Genomic DNA, 16437 nt, shown 5'->3' on the forward strand with positions numbered 1-16437 from the left:
TTGAAACGTTTCTCGGTTCACATATGAGTGGTGTGTAAATACTTTGAATAAATATTACTGTAGGGGATGTTACCATTTTCAGGCAAACACACTCCACTGTTGTTGCTGTTGTGTTGACATCATCCACCCACTAGCTCCTCCTCCAATCAGAGAGCTCCTCCGAGGATGTTGATCCTTGCATCAGCATCGTTATTCGCATCCTCACAGCGTAGGCACTACGCAGGGAGAGTGGGAGAGAGGGAGCGACAGAGACAGAGACAGAGAGAGAGAGAGAGAGAGAGAGCGCGAGCGAGAGAAGTGAGAGAGAAAGAGAAGCCATTACCTAGCTTCCACACAGAGAACCGTCAGACGGCAGTGAAAGCATCCCCGCTTTGCACGTAGGTCGACGGAACGCCTCGCCAAAACCACTCGAGGAGAGAATCTGAGCAGGAAAGGCTGATCACGAAAATCCAAACGTGATAGATATAAAACCAGGTATGGAGAGCTTGCTGGATAACCCAATGAAAGCCGTGCTGTATCTGAAGGAACTCACCACCATCGTGCAGAACCAGCAGAGCCTGATCCAGACTCAGCGCCAGCGCATCGACGAGCTCGAGCGGAAGGTGGAGGACCTGATTGGGGAGAACCGCCTGCTGCGGGACCCCCATCAGTCCTATCACCACCCCCACCACCACCACCCGTCTCCCCGCAGTACAAGCCCTCAGCCACCCGTCCACCTGCACCAGCATCCAGGGGCCAACAAAGCCGGGGTTCATCCTAGCCAGCAACCGCAGCAGGTCGCCTCTCTGTCGGCACAACCTCCGCAGCATCCTCCCCCTCCGACGCCTCCAGTTCACCATCCTCAGCAACTGCAGCTGGTGCCCACCTCCCCGCCGTCTCCAAAAGCGGGACAGAGCAGCCCCGACTCCGCGGAGGAGGACAAGAAAAGCCCGGCGTGCTGCAAGTCCTTGGTCCCGCAAACACCTACAACTCTGTGCCGCTCCGTGGGACTCGCCAGGAAAGCAGAGTGAGTAGCTTTATCCTAAATATTTGCCGATATATTTTACCCACATCTAGCTAGAATGCCAATAAGGCGAATGTCTTATCTAGTCTACCTGTCACTCGAGTGTTGTTTGGCTAGCTAGCTCATGTTAAAAACATAGCCCAACAAACATAACACGACCCAGTAAAGTTACTATTTTACTCGATCAATTGCCGATCAATTGCATTACATATGTTATATTGACAATTACAGTGGGGTCCTAAATTATCGACAAAGATGAGCAAATATTTCTGTATAAAATAAATAATTCAAATAATGAGCTATATCGTATGCCCCCTAGCTAATACATTTGCTCAGAGAAAGAGATTTTGTTTAGCAAGTAATATTTATTTTCTCAAAAAGGTAGGTGGTCAAAGTTATTCACATCCCCGTTTTCAATACCTTTCAATACCTCACTAGTTTGCTGTAGGCTACCTGCACCAAAATTCCAGTATTTTTCCTTCCTTCATACCTTGTGCTCCATCTTCTTTTTAAATAGGGAGGCAATTTGTTTTCAGCACTTTTATTTCCATGACTGATCAAAACTCGTTTTCTCGTGGATCTCTTGTCCCTCTGCAGCAGCAATATGTTTGGAACATGGAATCACAATACACATATAATCATGAGAATGGTGAGACTCGCAATACATAATGTATCGGCACCTAAGTATCGTGATAATATCATATCTTGAGGTCCCTGGCAACTCCTAGCCCTATTTTATTGCAAGAAAATGTTTTTATTTTGAGGAAATGGAGGTGTTTGATGCACAGGAATTATAATAATGGTAAGTTAATAAAAACGTTCAAATTTAGGCTTAATGTTAAAACATGCATTTGTCGTTATATAGCCTAGGCCTATATCATAATCATATTGCAGGACATGACTCTCCTTTTCTGAAATGACTGGTTTATTCCTGCTACATAATAAATACTAGGCTTCCATTTATCCCATTGCTCAATTAATATTTATATACAGTTGAAGTCAGAAGTTTACATACACCTTAGCCAAATAAATTTAAACTCAGTTTTTCACAATTCCTGACATTTAATCCTAGTATATTTTCCCTGTCTTAGGTCAGTTAGGATCATCACTTTATTTTAAGAATGTGAAATGTCAGAATAATAGTAGAGAGGGTGTGAGTGGGTGTGCGTGTTGAAATGACTCCTATACACATCTGTAGCTGTTTACTGGTGTTTCCTAGCAATGGGAGCTGTCCATGGGACTGCTAAGGTGATCCTGAGCCAGAACAGCAGACATGCAAATGTAACACACACGCATGAACGCACCACACACACACACACACACACACACACACACACACACACACACACACACACACACACACACACACACACACACACACACACACACACACACACACACACACACACATACTGCCAGTAAACAACTTGATTCAAGTTCAGTGCCAAATGATGATACGGCAGTGAGAAATCAACCATTTCAATGAGAATGAGAATCCCTCAATGTGCTTTCTGGGTCAAGGTTATACAGATGTAGGTTGATGCCTGTTTGCTAGAGCAGAAAATTATTATGTAGATTATAATAATGGACATTTTTGTAGGGGTTGATACATTTTTCGTAAGTCTGACATTTCAAAGTGGAAATTAGACTACAAACTTCAGAAGCCTTTTAAACCTCAAATACACTATACGTTTTAAATTTCCTGCATTGCAGGAAAGTTCTCGTGCAACAGGTTGATCAAATTAAAATCCTACATCTGTACTCTTATGTAGCTGAGGTAGTTCGGTGAACTTCGCTTGCGCAACGCGTTACCTTGCCTGACACCTGAAGACTTGCCTGAGCTAGAAGCTACGAATGTCATTGTCAATGCACTGTATAGGCTAATTGAGCATAGAGTCTATTGTAGTATGATCTTAAGGGGCTTTTATGTGTCGGTCCGTTGGGTGTTGCCAGCCGTGGCCTCTTGACAGGTTCAGAGGATGATCAACAGTACGAGAGAGAGAGAGAGAGAGAGAGAGAGAGAGAGAGAGAGAGAGAGAGAGAGAGAGAGAGAGAGAGAGAGAGAGAGAGAGAGAGAGAGAGAGAGAGAGAGAGAGAGAGAGAGAGAGAGAGAGAGAGAGAGAGAGAGAGAGAGAGAGAGAGAGAGAGAGAGAGAGAGAGAGAGAGAGAGAGAGAGGAGAGAAGAGGTGGGTAGAGAGAGAGAGAGAGAGAGAGAGAGAGAGAGAGAGAGAGGGGGGGAGAGAAGAGGTGGGTAGAGAGAGAGAGAGAGAGAAGAGCAAACGTTAATGTTACCCTTAATAACAAAGTATTGATCTATGAAAGTCAGCTAACGTCGCACAGCATTACAACACTCACTTAGTGCATTGATCCTGACAAGACAAGATGGCGTACTGTGCCACTGGCCCTCAGGAGCTGTGAATAAATCTCTATTAGCCGTGGGCATGGGGGAGGACAGAGACGCGCGGCAAAATGCTTATCATGTCAGGGGCAGAGCTCTGGTGTGTGTGTGAGTGAGTGTGTGTGGGCAAATTGTGTACATTGCACTGTGTATGTGTGTGTGTGTTTGTCTATTAATAAGCAGCACAGTGATGACATCGCTTAACATAGCACAGAAGCCACTTTAGGGGTGTTTTCACAAGGAACCAAACAGAAACAAACGGGGAGGGATCTACCTCAATTTGTCCAATTTCCATTGCAAAATGTTTTTCGTTTGGAGTAAATGGTTTCCATTGCAAAACGTTTTGGACTAATGATTACACCCCAGATGAGGCTGGACTCGCTCTCCCTAGATGTAACATACTGTTGTATTGTAAAAAAAAACAAAAAAACATTGGTTTGTTGATTTGATGGGTCAGAGGAATATTTTTGTGTAGTGCAGATGCCTCAAATTGCTCCCAAAAGTTTGTGAACCACTATTCAACACTATTTACTGTTCTTTTTTAGTTCCTCAACTTTGTGACAAAACTACTGTCATGGTGAGTGTCTCAAAGACCCAACCATAGTTAACAAGACCTAAAAGAACCAGACCGTTTGATAGAGTGCGAATAGATTCCGGTCGTCACGCTTCAAGAGCCTCTCTTGTCTCTTGGAGGAAGTTCCCAGCTCTAGGAGACATCTGAGAGGCTCCTTTTGCAGACTGCAATAGCAAAGGCCTGGAGTGTTCTTCTCTCAACATGGTGCTCACTTATCTGGAAAGCTTCTGAGTGGGTGAATATGATGATTTGAAGAAAAGGCTGCCTGGCTGACAGATTCTTCAGGTCTAGATTTCAGTCCCTCTCTCTCTTTCTCTGTCTGTCTGTCTGTCTCTCTCTCTCTCTCTCTCTCTCTCTCTCTCTCTCTCTCTCTCTCTCTCTCTCTCTCTCTCTCTCTCTGTCTCCCTCTCCTCATCTCCTCCCTCAACCACTCTTGTCACAATCTCACCCTGCTTTTCCTATCTCCATTCTTCTCTCCACTCTCTTTCTCTCTCTCTCTCTCTCTCTCTCTCTCTCTCTCTCTCTCTCTCTCTCTCTCTCTCTCTCTCTCTCTCTCTCTCTCTTTCTCTCTCTCTTCCCTATTTTGTCTCTCATTATCTACATTTACATTTTCATCATTTAGCAGACACTCTTATCCAGAGTGACTTACAAATTGGTGCATTCACCTTATTATTTTGTTTTGTTTGTTAAATTATTATTATTATTATTATTATTTTATATATTTTGTGGGGGTGGGGTGGGGGGGGTAGAAGGATTACTTTTATACCTTGCCGAGGTTCAGCTTGAGGTGGTGATCCAACAACCACACTGATATGTCTGCCAGACATGCAGAGATGCGATTCGCCACCTGGTTATCAGAAGGGGGAAAGGAGAAGATGAATTGTGTGTCGTCTGCGTAGCAATGATAGGAGATCTACCATTCCCTCCTGTTCTTGGTCTCCTCATCCACTCACCTCATCCTCTTCCACCCTCTCCCTCTCTCTCTCGTCTCTCTCTCTCTCTCTCTCTCTCTCTCTCTCTCTCTCTCTCTCTCTCTCTCTCTCTCTCTCTCTCTCTCTCCCTCTCTCTATCTCTCTCTCTCTCTCCCTCTCTCTCTCTCTCTATCTCTCTCTCTTTCTCTCTCTCCCTCTCCCTCCCTCCCTCTCTCTCTCTCTCCCTCTCTCTCAATTCAATTTAAGGGCTTTATTGGCATGGGAAACGTATGTTTACATTGCCAAAGCAAGTGAAATAGATAATAAACAAAAGTGAAATAAACAATAAAACAATTAACAGTAAACATTACACTCACAAAAGTTCCAAAAGAATAAAGACATTTCAAATGTCATATTATGTGCAAATAGTTAAAGTACAAAAAGGAAAATAAAAAACATAAATATGGGTTGTATTTACAATGGTGTTTGTTCTTCACTGGTTGCCCTTTTCTTGTGGCAACAGGTCACAAATCTTGCTGTTGTTATTGCACACTGTGGTATTTCACCCAATAGATACGAAGAAACACTGTGCTGTTTATCAAAATTGGGTTTGTTTCGAATTCTTTGTGGGTCTTTGTAATCTGAGGGAAATACAGTGGGGAGAACAAATATTTGATACACTGCCGATTTTGCAGGTTTTCCTACTTACAAAGCATGTAGAGGTCTGTAATTTGTATCATAGGTACACTTCAACTGTGAGAGACGGAATCTAAAACAAAAATCCAGAAAATCACATTGTATGATTTTTAAGTAATGAATTAGCATTTTATTGCATGACGTAAGTATTTGATCACCTACCAACCAGTAAGAATTCCGGCTCTCACAGACCTGTTAGTTTTTCTTTAAGAAGCCCTCCTGTTCTCCACTCATTACCTGTATTAACTGCACCTGTTTGAACTCGTTACCTGTATAAAAGACACCTGTCCACACACTCAATCAAACAGACTCCAACCTCTCCACAATGGCCAAGACCAGAGAGCTGTGTAAGGACATCAGGGATACAATTGTAGACCTGCACAAGGCTGGGATGGGCTACAGGACAATAGGCAAGCAGCTTGGTGAGAAGGCAACAACTGTTGGCGCAATTATTAGAAAATGGAAGAAGTTCAAGATGAAGGTCAATCACCCTCGGTCTGGGGCTCCATGCAAGATCTCACCTCGTGGGGCATCAATGATCATGAGGAAGGTGAGGGATCAGCCCAGAACTATACGGCAGGACCTGGTCAATGACCTGAAGAGAGCTGGGACCACAGTCTCAAAGAAAACCATTAGTAACACACTACGCTGTCATGGATTATAATCCATGACATTATAATCCTTGAGCAAGGTCCCCCTGCTCAAGCCAGCGCATGTCCTGGCCCGTCTGAAGTTTGCCAATGACCATCTGGATGATCCAGAGGAGGAATGGGAGAAGGTCATGTGGTCTGATGAGACAAAAATAGAGCTTTTTGGTCTAAACTCCACTCTGCTTTTTTGGAGGAAGAAGAAGGATGAGTACAACCCCAAGAACACCATCCCAACCGTGAAGCATGGAGGTGGAAACATCATTCTTTGGGGATGCTTTTCTGCAAAGGGGACAGGACAACTGCACCATATTGAGGGGAGGATGGATGGGCCATGTATCGCGAGATCTTGGCCAACAACCTCCTTCCCTCAGTAAGAGCATTGAAGATGGGTCGTGGCTGGGTCTTCCAGCATGACAACGACCTGAAACACACAGCCAGGGCAACTAAGGTGTGGCTCCGTAAGAAGCATCTCAAGGTCGTGGAGTGGCCTAGCCAGTCTACAGACCTGAACCCAATAGAAAATCGTTGGAGGGAGCTGAAAGTCCGTATCTGGAGGATCTGGAGAAGGTCTGTATGGAGGAGTGGGCCAAAATCCCTGCTGCAGTGTGTGCAAACCTGGTCAAGACCTACAGGAAACGTATGATCTCTGTAATTGCAAACAAAGGTTTCTGTACCAAATATTAAGTTCTGCTTTTCTGATGTATCAAATACTTATGTCATGCAATAAAATGCAAATTAATTACTTAAAAATCATACAGTGTGTTTTTCTGGATTTTAGTTTTAGATTCCGTCTCTCACAGTTGAAGTGTACCTATGATAAAAATTACAGACCTCTGCATGCTTTGTAAGTAGGAAAACCTGCAAAATCGGCAGTGTATGAAATACTTGTTCTCCCTACTGTATGTCTCTAATATGGTCATACATTTGGCAGGAGGTTAGGAAGTGCAGCTCAGTTTCCACCTCATTTTGTGGGCAGTATGCACATAGCCTGTCTTCTCTTGAGAGCCAGGTTTGCCTATGGCGACCTTTCTCAATAGCAAGGCTATGCTCACTGAGTCTGTACATAGTCATAGCTTTCCTTAAGTTTGGGTCAGTCACAGTGGTCAGGTATTCTGCCACTGTGTACTCTCTGTTTAGGGCCAAATAGCATTCTAGTTTGCTCTGTTTTCTTGTAAATTCTTTCCAATGTGTCAAGTAATTATATTTTTGTTTTCTCATGATTTGGTTGGGTCTAATTGTGTTGCTGTCCTGGGGCTCTGTGGGGTCTGTTTGTGTTTGTGAACAGAGCCCCAGGACCAGGGGACTCTTTTCCAGGTTCATCTCTCTGTAGGTGATGGCTTTGTTATGGAAGGTTTGGGAATCGCTTCCTTTTAGGTGGTTGTAGAAATTAATGGCTATTTTCTGGATTTTGATAATTAGCAGGTATTGGCTCTGCATGCATTACTTGGTGTTTTACGCTGTACACAGAGTATATTTGTGAATTCTTGGTTGGTGAGCGGACTCCAGACCTCACAACCATAAAGGGCAATGGGTTCTATAACTGATTCAAGTATTTTGTAGCCAGATCCTAATTGGTATGTCGAATTTTATGTTCCTTTTGATGGCATAGAAGGCCCTTCTTGCCTTGTCTCTCAGATCGTTCACAGCTTTGTGGAAGTTACCTGTGGCACTGATGTTTAGGCTGAGGTATGTATAGTTTTTTGTGTACTCTAGGGAAACGGTGTCTAGATGAAATTTGTATTTGTGGTCCTGGCAACTGGACATTTTTTTGTCTTACTGAGATTTACTGTCAGGGCCCAGGTCTGACAGAATCTGTGCAGAAGATCTAGGTGCTGCTGTAGGCTGTCCTTGGTTGGGGACAGAAGCACCAGATCATCAGCAAACAGTAGACAATTGACTTCAGATTCTAGTAGGGTGAGGCCGTGTGCTGTAGACTGTTCTAGTGCCCTCGCCAATTCGTTGATATATATGTTGAAGAGGGTGAGGCTGAAACTGCATCCCTGTCTCACCCCACGGCCCTGTGGAAAGAAATGTGTGTTTTCTGCCAATTCCAACCATACACTAGTTGTTTGAGTACATGGATTTTATAATGTGTTATGTTTTTCCCCCTACACTAATTTCCATCAATTTGTATAATAGACCCTCATGCCAAATTGAGTCAAAAGCTTTTTTGAAATCAACAAAGCATAAGAAGACTTTGCCTTTGTTTTGGTTTGTTTCTTTGTCAATTAGGGTGTGCAGTGTGAATACGTGGTCTGTCGTACGGTAATTTGGTAAAAAGCCAATTTCACATGTACATTGTTTTCACTGAGGAAATCTCTCTCTCTCTCTCTCTCTCTCTCTCTCTCTCTCTCTCTCTCTCTCTCTCTCTCTCTCTCTCTCTCTCTCTCTCTCTCTCTCTCTCTCTACCTCTCTCTCTTTCACCCTCTCTCTCTTTCACCCTCTATCTCTCTCACCACGTCCTCCTCCTCTCTCCTTAATAAGCTGCTTCATCTAGCATCCTCTGCAGTCACTATCAGTATTCAGCTCCATCCCTCCATCCGAGTGGCTGGTGTCTCTCCTGTCTCCCCTGCTTCCATATGTTCTGACTGGCTCCCTGGCACTCTGGTTCTCAGTGCTGGCTTGCTACTGTGTGGCGCTAGCTAGCTGGGAGGCAGCCCCATAGCCTGAGGGGGAGCCCTGGGTCGCTCATGTTGCTGCAGGTGATTCTCTCCTGCTGGCTCTCCTCTCTCAAATCATATGTATGGGTGCGCTGTACACACAGACATAGTCACATAGTCATAATCACATTTACTCATACTAGCGCAGAAACACATAGACATATGCATACTAGCACAAACAAGTACACAAATAAGGGCACACACTCACCCACACGCCACCTGGCAGTCAGCATGCTTTTCTGCATTGGCTGCAGCCCATCCATCCAGCTATCCATCCCCCGCTTCCTCCTTCCCTTCTCGCATGGCTCTCTTCTTCCACTGAAAGGGGCTGAATCTGTGCTGCTGCCAGCCATCTCCAGGAGAGAGCGGGCATATGTGGGGGTGAATGGGAAACCCTGGGAGTGAGACACACATTATCCCCTATCTCCTGCTGGCTTCCTTCTAGCTGCTGCAGACTCTGATAGCCTAGTGCTGCTTTCAGATCAATGGCCCCTATCTCTTGCCAACATAGCCAGTTCCTGTACCCTCATGTTCCAGAACACTAACCAACTGGCCAGCATGTGTTTTAGTAGAAGGGAAGTGCGGCTGTATTAGTTTGTTTGTGTGCTAGAATGCATATGTGATTTAGTGTTTGTGTGTTTAATGTGTGTTAATGCTAGTATGTAGATTTGTGTGTGTGCGCGTGTACTGTAAGTCGCACTGGATAAGAGCATCTGCTAAATGACTAAAATGTAAATGTATGTGTAGGCTATTTGTGTGTTCTGCGCCTGCTTGTGATGTGGGTTCATGTACCTCTGTGTTTATGGTTAGAGGGTTCCTTTAGAAAGCCCAGTAGGCCAATACACTGATGTACTCTCTCTCTCTCTCTCTCACTCGCGCTCTCTCTCTCTCTCTCTCTCTCTCTCTCTTTCTCCTCTCTTCTTGGCCTCCCTCTCTCTAAATGCGAGGCACGTTCGTCCGGTTATGACAGGATGGCTCTGCTTTCTGCTGTCCACTGAAACCCAAAACATGAATATCACATTTGGTGCAGAGTGCTTTGAGATTGCTTCATTTCTCTTTCGGGCAACTGGAAGAAGGAATTTATGAATTCCTCGTTGTAGACCATTAGCTGTTTTTTATTTGGAATGTGCGGAAAACATATTTGCAGCTGTCGTGCCGTGTGTGGGTTTGTGAATCATGCGGGCAGTCAGTTGTAGTGTGTGTGTGTGTGTGTGTGTGTGTGTGTGTGTGAATCATGCGGGCGGTCAGGCTCTCAGGTTATTGGCTGATTGGACATGAGAGGCAAGGGGACTGAGCTGAAGGGGTAGCTCTAATGCAATTTAGAGTTAAAGCGCTGGGTGCTTTAGATAAATGGCTAGCCTAAACCCTTCCCGAGACCACTGACTGTGTTATGATTTAACTGGATAAGAACCCAAATGCAGACCAGTACACCAAGCCAGAGAAGTTTTAACAGGTTTATTTACAATGTTCAAAGTCCAGGTTTCCCAATATAGGGGAAGAGCAAGTCCAGGTTACCGGGAGGGTAACAGATCCAGATCAGGGCAGGTGTGGTACCGTAATGTCCTAGTGTCCGTGGTGAGTCCAAAGAGAGGTCCGGTAATGGAGAGCAGGATGGTGGTGGCAGGAGTGAAGCGGAGGCAGGAGTCAGGTTCCAAATATCTGTGGCACAGGAGAAAAAGTAAATAGAACAAGCCAAAACACAAAGAGCAAAAATAAACAGGTTGAGTCGGCAGCGAGACTAACATGGTCGTCTTGACTATGATCTGACGATGAGTGGTAAGTTTGACCGGGTCTTAAAGGCTGAGGTGATTATGGTGAATGAGCTGCAGCTGGAACCCTGACTCCCGCACACCAGACTTCACTCCTGCAATCAAGGACAGACAGAGGGGAGGGAGAGAGCAGAGAGAGAGCTACTAGCAGCAGTAGGCCTAACAGACTGTGGCTAGCCTAAACCCTTCCCGAGACCACTGACTGTGGCTAGCCTAAACCATGCCTGAGACCACTGACTGTGGCTAGCCTAAACCCTTCCCGAGACCACTGACTTTGGCTAGCCTAAACCCTTCCTGAGACCACTGACTGTGGCTAGCCTAAACCCTGCCTGAGACCACTGACTGTGGCTAGCCTAAACCCTGCCTGAGACCACTGACTGTGGCTAGCCTAAACCATGCCTGAGACCACTGACTGTGGCTAGCCTAAACCCTGCCTGAGACCACTGACTGTGGCTAGCCTAAACCCTTCCCGAGACCACTGACTGTGGCTAGCCTAAACCCTTCCCGAGACCACTGACTGTGGCTAGCCTAAACCATGCCTGAGACCACTGACTGTGGCTAGCCTAAACCCTGCCTGAGACCACTGACTGTGGCTAGCCTAAACCCTTCCCGAGACCACTGACTGTGGCTAGCCTAAACCCTGCCTGAGACCATTGACTGTGGCTAGCCTAAACCCTGCCTGAGACCACTGACTGTGGCTAGCCTAAACCCTGCCTGAGACCACTGACTGTGGCTAGCCTAAACCCTGCCTGAGACCACTGACTGTGGCTAGCCTAAACGCTGCCTGAGACCACTGACTGTGGCTAGCCTAAACCATGCCTGAGACCACTGACTGTGGCTAGCCTAAACCCTTCCCGAGACCACTGACTGTGGCTAGCCTAAACCATGCCTGAGACCACTGACTGTGGCTAGCCTAAACCCTTCCCGAGACCACTGACTGTGGCTAGCCTAAACCCTTCCCGAGACCACTGACTGTGGCTAGCCTAAACCCTGCCTGAGACCACTGACTGTGGCTAGCCTAAACCCTGCCTGAGACCACTGACTGTGGCTAGCCTAAACCCTGCCTGAGACCACTGACTGTGGCTAGCATAAACGCTGCCCGAGACCACTGACTGTGGCTAGCCTAAACGCTGCCCGAGACCACCGACTGTGGCTAGCCTAAACCCTGCTGGAGACCACTGACTGTGGCTAGTCTAAACCCTGCCGGAGACCACTGACTGTGGCTAGCCTAAACCCTGCCGGAGACCACTGACTGTGGCTAGCCTAAACCCTGCCGGAGACCACTGACTGATCAAAATAAGTTGAAGAGAAAGAGAGTCATAACTCTAGGTAGCCATGTTCTACCATGACTCAGCTCAAACAACAGTGTACTCCTCTTCATGCAGTGTCATACACATCCAGGGGAGGAGAGGGATCATGTCCTTGGCCACGCCACTCGCCAGAACGCCATCAACGATTACATTGTCACATCTACGGCTATATAACTCAGTCACATCGGAGGTGTGGTTAGATTTTGAATAGCCTGTGGTGCCTACATGGTCCAGTGGTAACACTCCCAGCAGAAGCACCCCATCTAATTATTCCCTGTCTAATTAAAGCAAAACAAATACAGTCCCCTCTGTATGTATTTGGACAGTGATGCTACTACACTACATGACCAAAAGTATGTGGACACCTGCTCGTCGAACATCTCATTCCAAAATCATGGGCATTAATATGGAGTTGGTCCCCCCTTTGCTGCTATAACAGCCTCCACTCTTCTGGGAAGGCTTTCCACTAGATGTTGGAACATTGCTGAAGGGACTTGCATCCATTCAGCCACAAGAGCATTAGTGAGGTCGGGCACTGATGTTGGGCGATTAGGCCTGGCTCGCAGTTGGCGTTCCAGTTCATCCCAAAGGTGTTCGATGGGTTTGAGGTCAGGGCTCTGTGCAAGCCAGTCAAGTTCTTCCACACCGATGTCGACAAACCATTTCTGTATGGACCTCGCTTTGAGCACAGGGGCATTGTCATGCTGAAACAGGAACTTCCCCAAACTGTTGCCACAAAGTTGGATGCACAGAATCGTCTAGAATGTCATTGTATGCTGTAGCGTTAAGATTTCCCTTCACTGGAACTAAGGGGCCTAGCCCGAACCATGAAAAACAGCCCCAGACCATTATTCCTCCTCCACCATCCTTTACAGTTGGCACTATGCATTCGAGCAGGTAGCGTTCTCCTGGCATCAGCCACACCAAGATTCGTCCATCGGACTGCCAGAAGCATGATTCATCACTCCAGAGAAAGTGTTTAGACTGCTCCAGAGTCCAATGGCAGCATGCTTTACACCACTCCAGCCGATGCTTGGTGTTGCGCATGGTGATCTTAGGCTTGTGTGCGGCTGCTCGGCTATGGAAACCCATAGCCGAACAGTTCTTATGCTGACGTTGCTTCCAGAAGCAGTTTGGAACTTGGTAGTGAGTGTTGTAACTGAGGAAAAACAAGTTTTACGCACTACGGGCTTCAGCACTCGGCGATCCCGTTCTGTGAGCTTGTTTGGCCTACCACTTCCCAACTGAGCAGTTGTTGCTCCTAGATGTTTCCACTTCACAATAACAGCACTTACGGTTGACTGGGGCAGCTCTAGCAGGGCAGTAATTTGACGAACAGACTTGTTGGAAAGGGGCATCCTATGACGGTGCCAAGTTGAAAGTCACTGAGCTCTTCAGTAAGGCCATTTTACTGCCATTGTTTGTCTATGGAGATTGCATGGCTGTGTGCTCGATTTTATACACCTGTCAGCAACGGGTGTCTAATTTGAAGGGGTGTCCACATACTTTTGTATATATAGTATATTTTTTTATGAGACTCTATACGCCAGCATTTGAGATCAAATGTTTCATATGAAACTACAGAGCCTTCAGAAAATATTCACACCCCTTGACTTTTTCCACATTTTGTTATGTAACACATATGGAATCATGTAGTAACCAAAAAAGTGTTAAACAAATCAAAATATGTTTTATATTTGAGATTCTTCAAATAGCCACCCTTTGCCTTGATGACAGCTTTGCACACTCTTGGCATTCTCTCAACCAGCTTCATGACGTAGTCACTTGGAATGCATTTCAATTAACAGGTGTGCCTTCTTAAGTTAATACAGATGATAGCCCTATTTGGTAAAAGACCATATTATGGCAAGAACAGCTAAAATAAGCAAAGAGAAATGACAATCCATTACTACTTTAAGACATGAAGGTCAGTCAATCCGGAAAAATTCAATAACTTTGAACGTTTCTTCAAGTGCAGTCGCAAAAACCATCAAGTGCTATGATGAAATTGGCTCTCATGAGGACCGCCACAGGAATGGAAGACCCAGAGTTACCTCTGCTGCAGAGGATAAGTTCATTAGAGTTACCAGCCTCAGAAATTGCAGGCCAAATAAATGCTTCACAGAGTTCAAGTAACAGACACATCTCAACATCAACTGTACAGAGGGGACTGTGTGAATCAGGCCTTCATGGTCGAATTGCTGCAAAGAAACCACTACTAAAGGACACCAATAAGAAGAAGAGACCTGCTTGGGCCAAGAAACACAAGCAATGGACATTAGACCGGTGGAAATGTGTCCTTTGGTCTGCAGTCCAAATTTGAGATTTTTGGTTCCAACCAAAAAAGATGCGGTGTGGGTGAACGGATGATCTCTGCATGTGTAGTTCCCACCGTAAAGCATGGAGGAGGAGGTATTATCGTGTGGGGGTGCTTTGCTGGTGACACTGTCTGTGATTTATTTAGAATTCAAGGCACACTTAACCAGCATGGCTACCACAGCATTCTGCAGCGATACGCCATCCCATCTGGTTTGGGCTTAGTGGGACTATCATTTGTTTTTCAACAGGACAATGACCCAACACACCTCCAGGCTGTGTAAGTGCTGCATCAGATGACCTGGCCTCCACATTCCCCCGACCTCAACCCAATTGAGATGGTTTGGGATGAATTGGACGGCAGAGTGAAGGAAAAGCAGCCAACAAGTTGCTCAGCATATATGGGAACTCCTTCAAGACTGTTGGAAAAGCATTCCAGGTGAAGCTGGTTGAGAGAATGCCAAGAGTGTGCAAAGCTGTCATCAAGGCAAAGAGAGGCTATTTGAAGAATCTGAAATATAAAATATATTTTGATATCTTTAACACTTTTTTGGTTACTACATGATTCCATATGTGTTATTTAATAGGTTTGATGTCTTCATTATTACTCTACAGTGTAGAAAATAGTAATGAGTAGGTGTGTCCAAACTTTTGACTCGTACTGTATATTTTTTTAATTCTTCAAGCTCTGTCAAGTTGGTTGTTGATCATTGCTAGACAGCCATTTTCAAGTCTTGCCATATATTTTCAAGCTGATTTAAGTTAAAACTGTAACTAGGCCACTCAGGAACATTCAATGACGTCTTGGTAAGCAACTCCAGTGTATATTTGGCCTTGTGTTTTTATGTATTGTCTTGCTGAAAGGCGGATTTGTCTCCCAGTGTCTGTTGGAAAGCAAACTGAACCAGGTTTTCCTCTAGGATTTTGCCTGCGCTTAGCTCTATTCCGTTTAATTTAATCCTCAAAAACTCCCTTGTCCTTGCCGATGACAAGCATACCCATAACGTGATAAGGCCACCACCATGCTTGAAAATATGAAGAGTGGTACTCAGTGATGTACTTCACCATGCTCAAAGGGATATTCAATATACATTTTTACCCATCTACCAATATGTGCCCGTCTTTGCGAGGCGTTGGAAAACCTCCCTGGTCTTTTTGGTTGAATCTGTGTTTGAAATTCACTGCTCTACTGAGGGACCTTACAGATAGATATGTGTGGGGTACAGAGATGAGGTAGTCATTCAAAAATCATGTTAACACTATTATTGCACACAGAGTGAGTCCATGCAACTTATTATGTGACATTTTTACTCCTGAACTTATTTATGCTTGCCATAACAAAGGGGTTGAATACTTATTGACTGAAGACATTTCAGCTTTTCATTTTCAATTAATTTGTAAAAATTTGAAAAAACAAACACAATTCCACTTTGACATTATGGGGTATTGTGTCAAGGCCAGTGACACAAAATCTCAATTTAATCAATTTTAAATTCAGGCTGTAACACAACAAAGTGTGGAAAAAGTTAAGGAGTGTAAATACTTTCTGAAGACACTGTAAATATACTAAGCTTTTGACTACTTTAATAAATGTATCTAGTCCAAATGTGGGGACTAGATACATAAAGTGCTTTAATTTCTAAACAGTAAAACAGATATGTATGAAAATACCCTCAAATAAAAGGTGACATTCTGTACTGTCGCCTCATATAAAACATTTGATCTCAAATCCAAAATGCTGGAGTATGGATTCAAATTCAAAATGTTAGCTTCACTGTCCAAATACATATGGAGAGGAGTGTACTTTCAAAGACATTTGAATAGCCAAACCAGACTTCGTTGTTATTCCTGTGACAACGTTGAAATGCCGGATTACTTTCTCCATTGGAGCGACAGTAAAATAAACACCCGTCTAATTGATGCGCTCCAGATAGCGTATGCAAATGAGCAGTGATGAGCAATCAGTGGTGAGTACAGCGTTGCCGAGACATGGATATGTAATTATTAGAAATGCTAATACAAAATCACCTGCTGTCTTTTGGTGTGACTCCAGTCTGGTTGGCATTCGCTGGGGGGGGCATCTCAATAGTCTGAGTTGACTTCCTTTCCTCGTCTCCTTTTTTGTTTTCTTTTAATCTATATGGACAGGA

General features: G+C 44.9%; 1 protein-coding gene across 5 annotated transcripts in view; it reads left to right on the forward strand.

Annotated features, from left to right (window-relative positions):
- Positions 1–238: 238 nt before the first annotated feature.
- The window catches only part of LOC121549858 (IQ motif and SEC7 domain-containing protein 3-like), a 169400-nt gene continuing 153201 nt past the window's right edge, over positions 239–16437 (forward strand). For 4 of the 5 annotated variants that reach the window (XM_041861802.2, XM_041861811.2, XM_041861827.2 and 1 more), the window contains exon 1: positions 239–1006. In XM_041861802.2, coding sequence (XP_041717736.2) covers positions 477–1006 — 530 coding nt within the window. In that variant the 5' untranslated portion in view covers positions 239–476. The remainder of the gene's footprint in view (positions 1007–16437) is intronic. The other variant, XM_041861833.2, reaches the window with a different exon arrangement.

Source organism: Coregonus clupeaformis, chromosome 2 (assembly GCF_020615455.1).
Source record: "Coregonus clupeaformis isolate EN_2021a chromosome 2, ASM2061545v1, whole genome shotgun sequence".
Taxonomy (NCBI): Eukaryota; Metazoa; Chordata; class Actinopteri; order Salmoniformes; family Salmonidae; genus Coregonus; species Coregonus clupeaformis.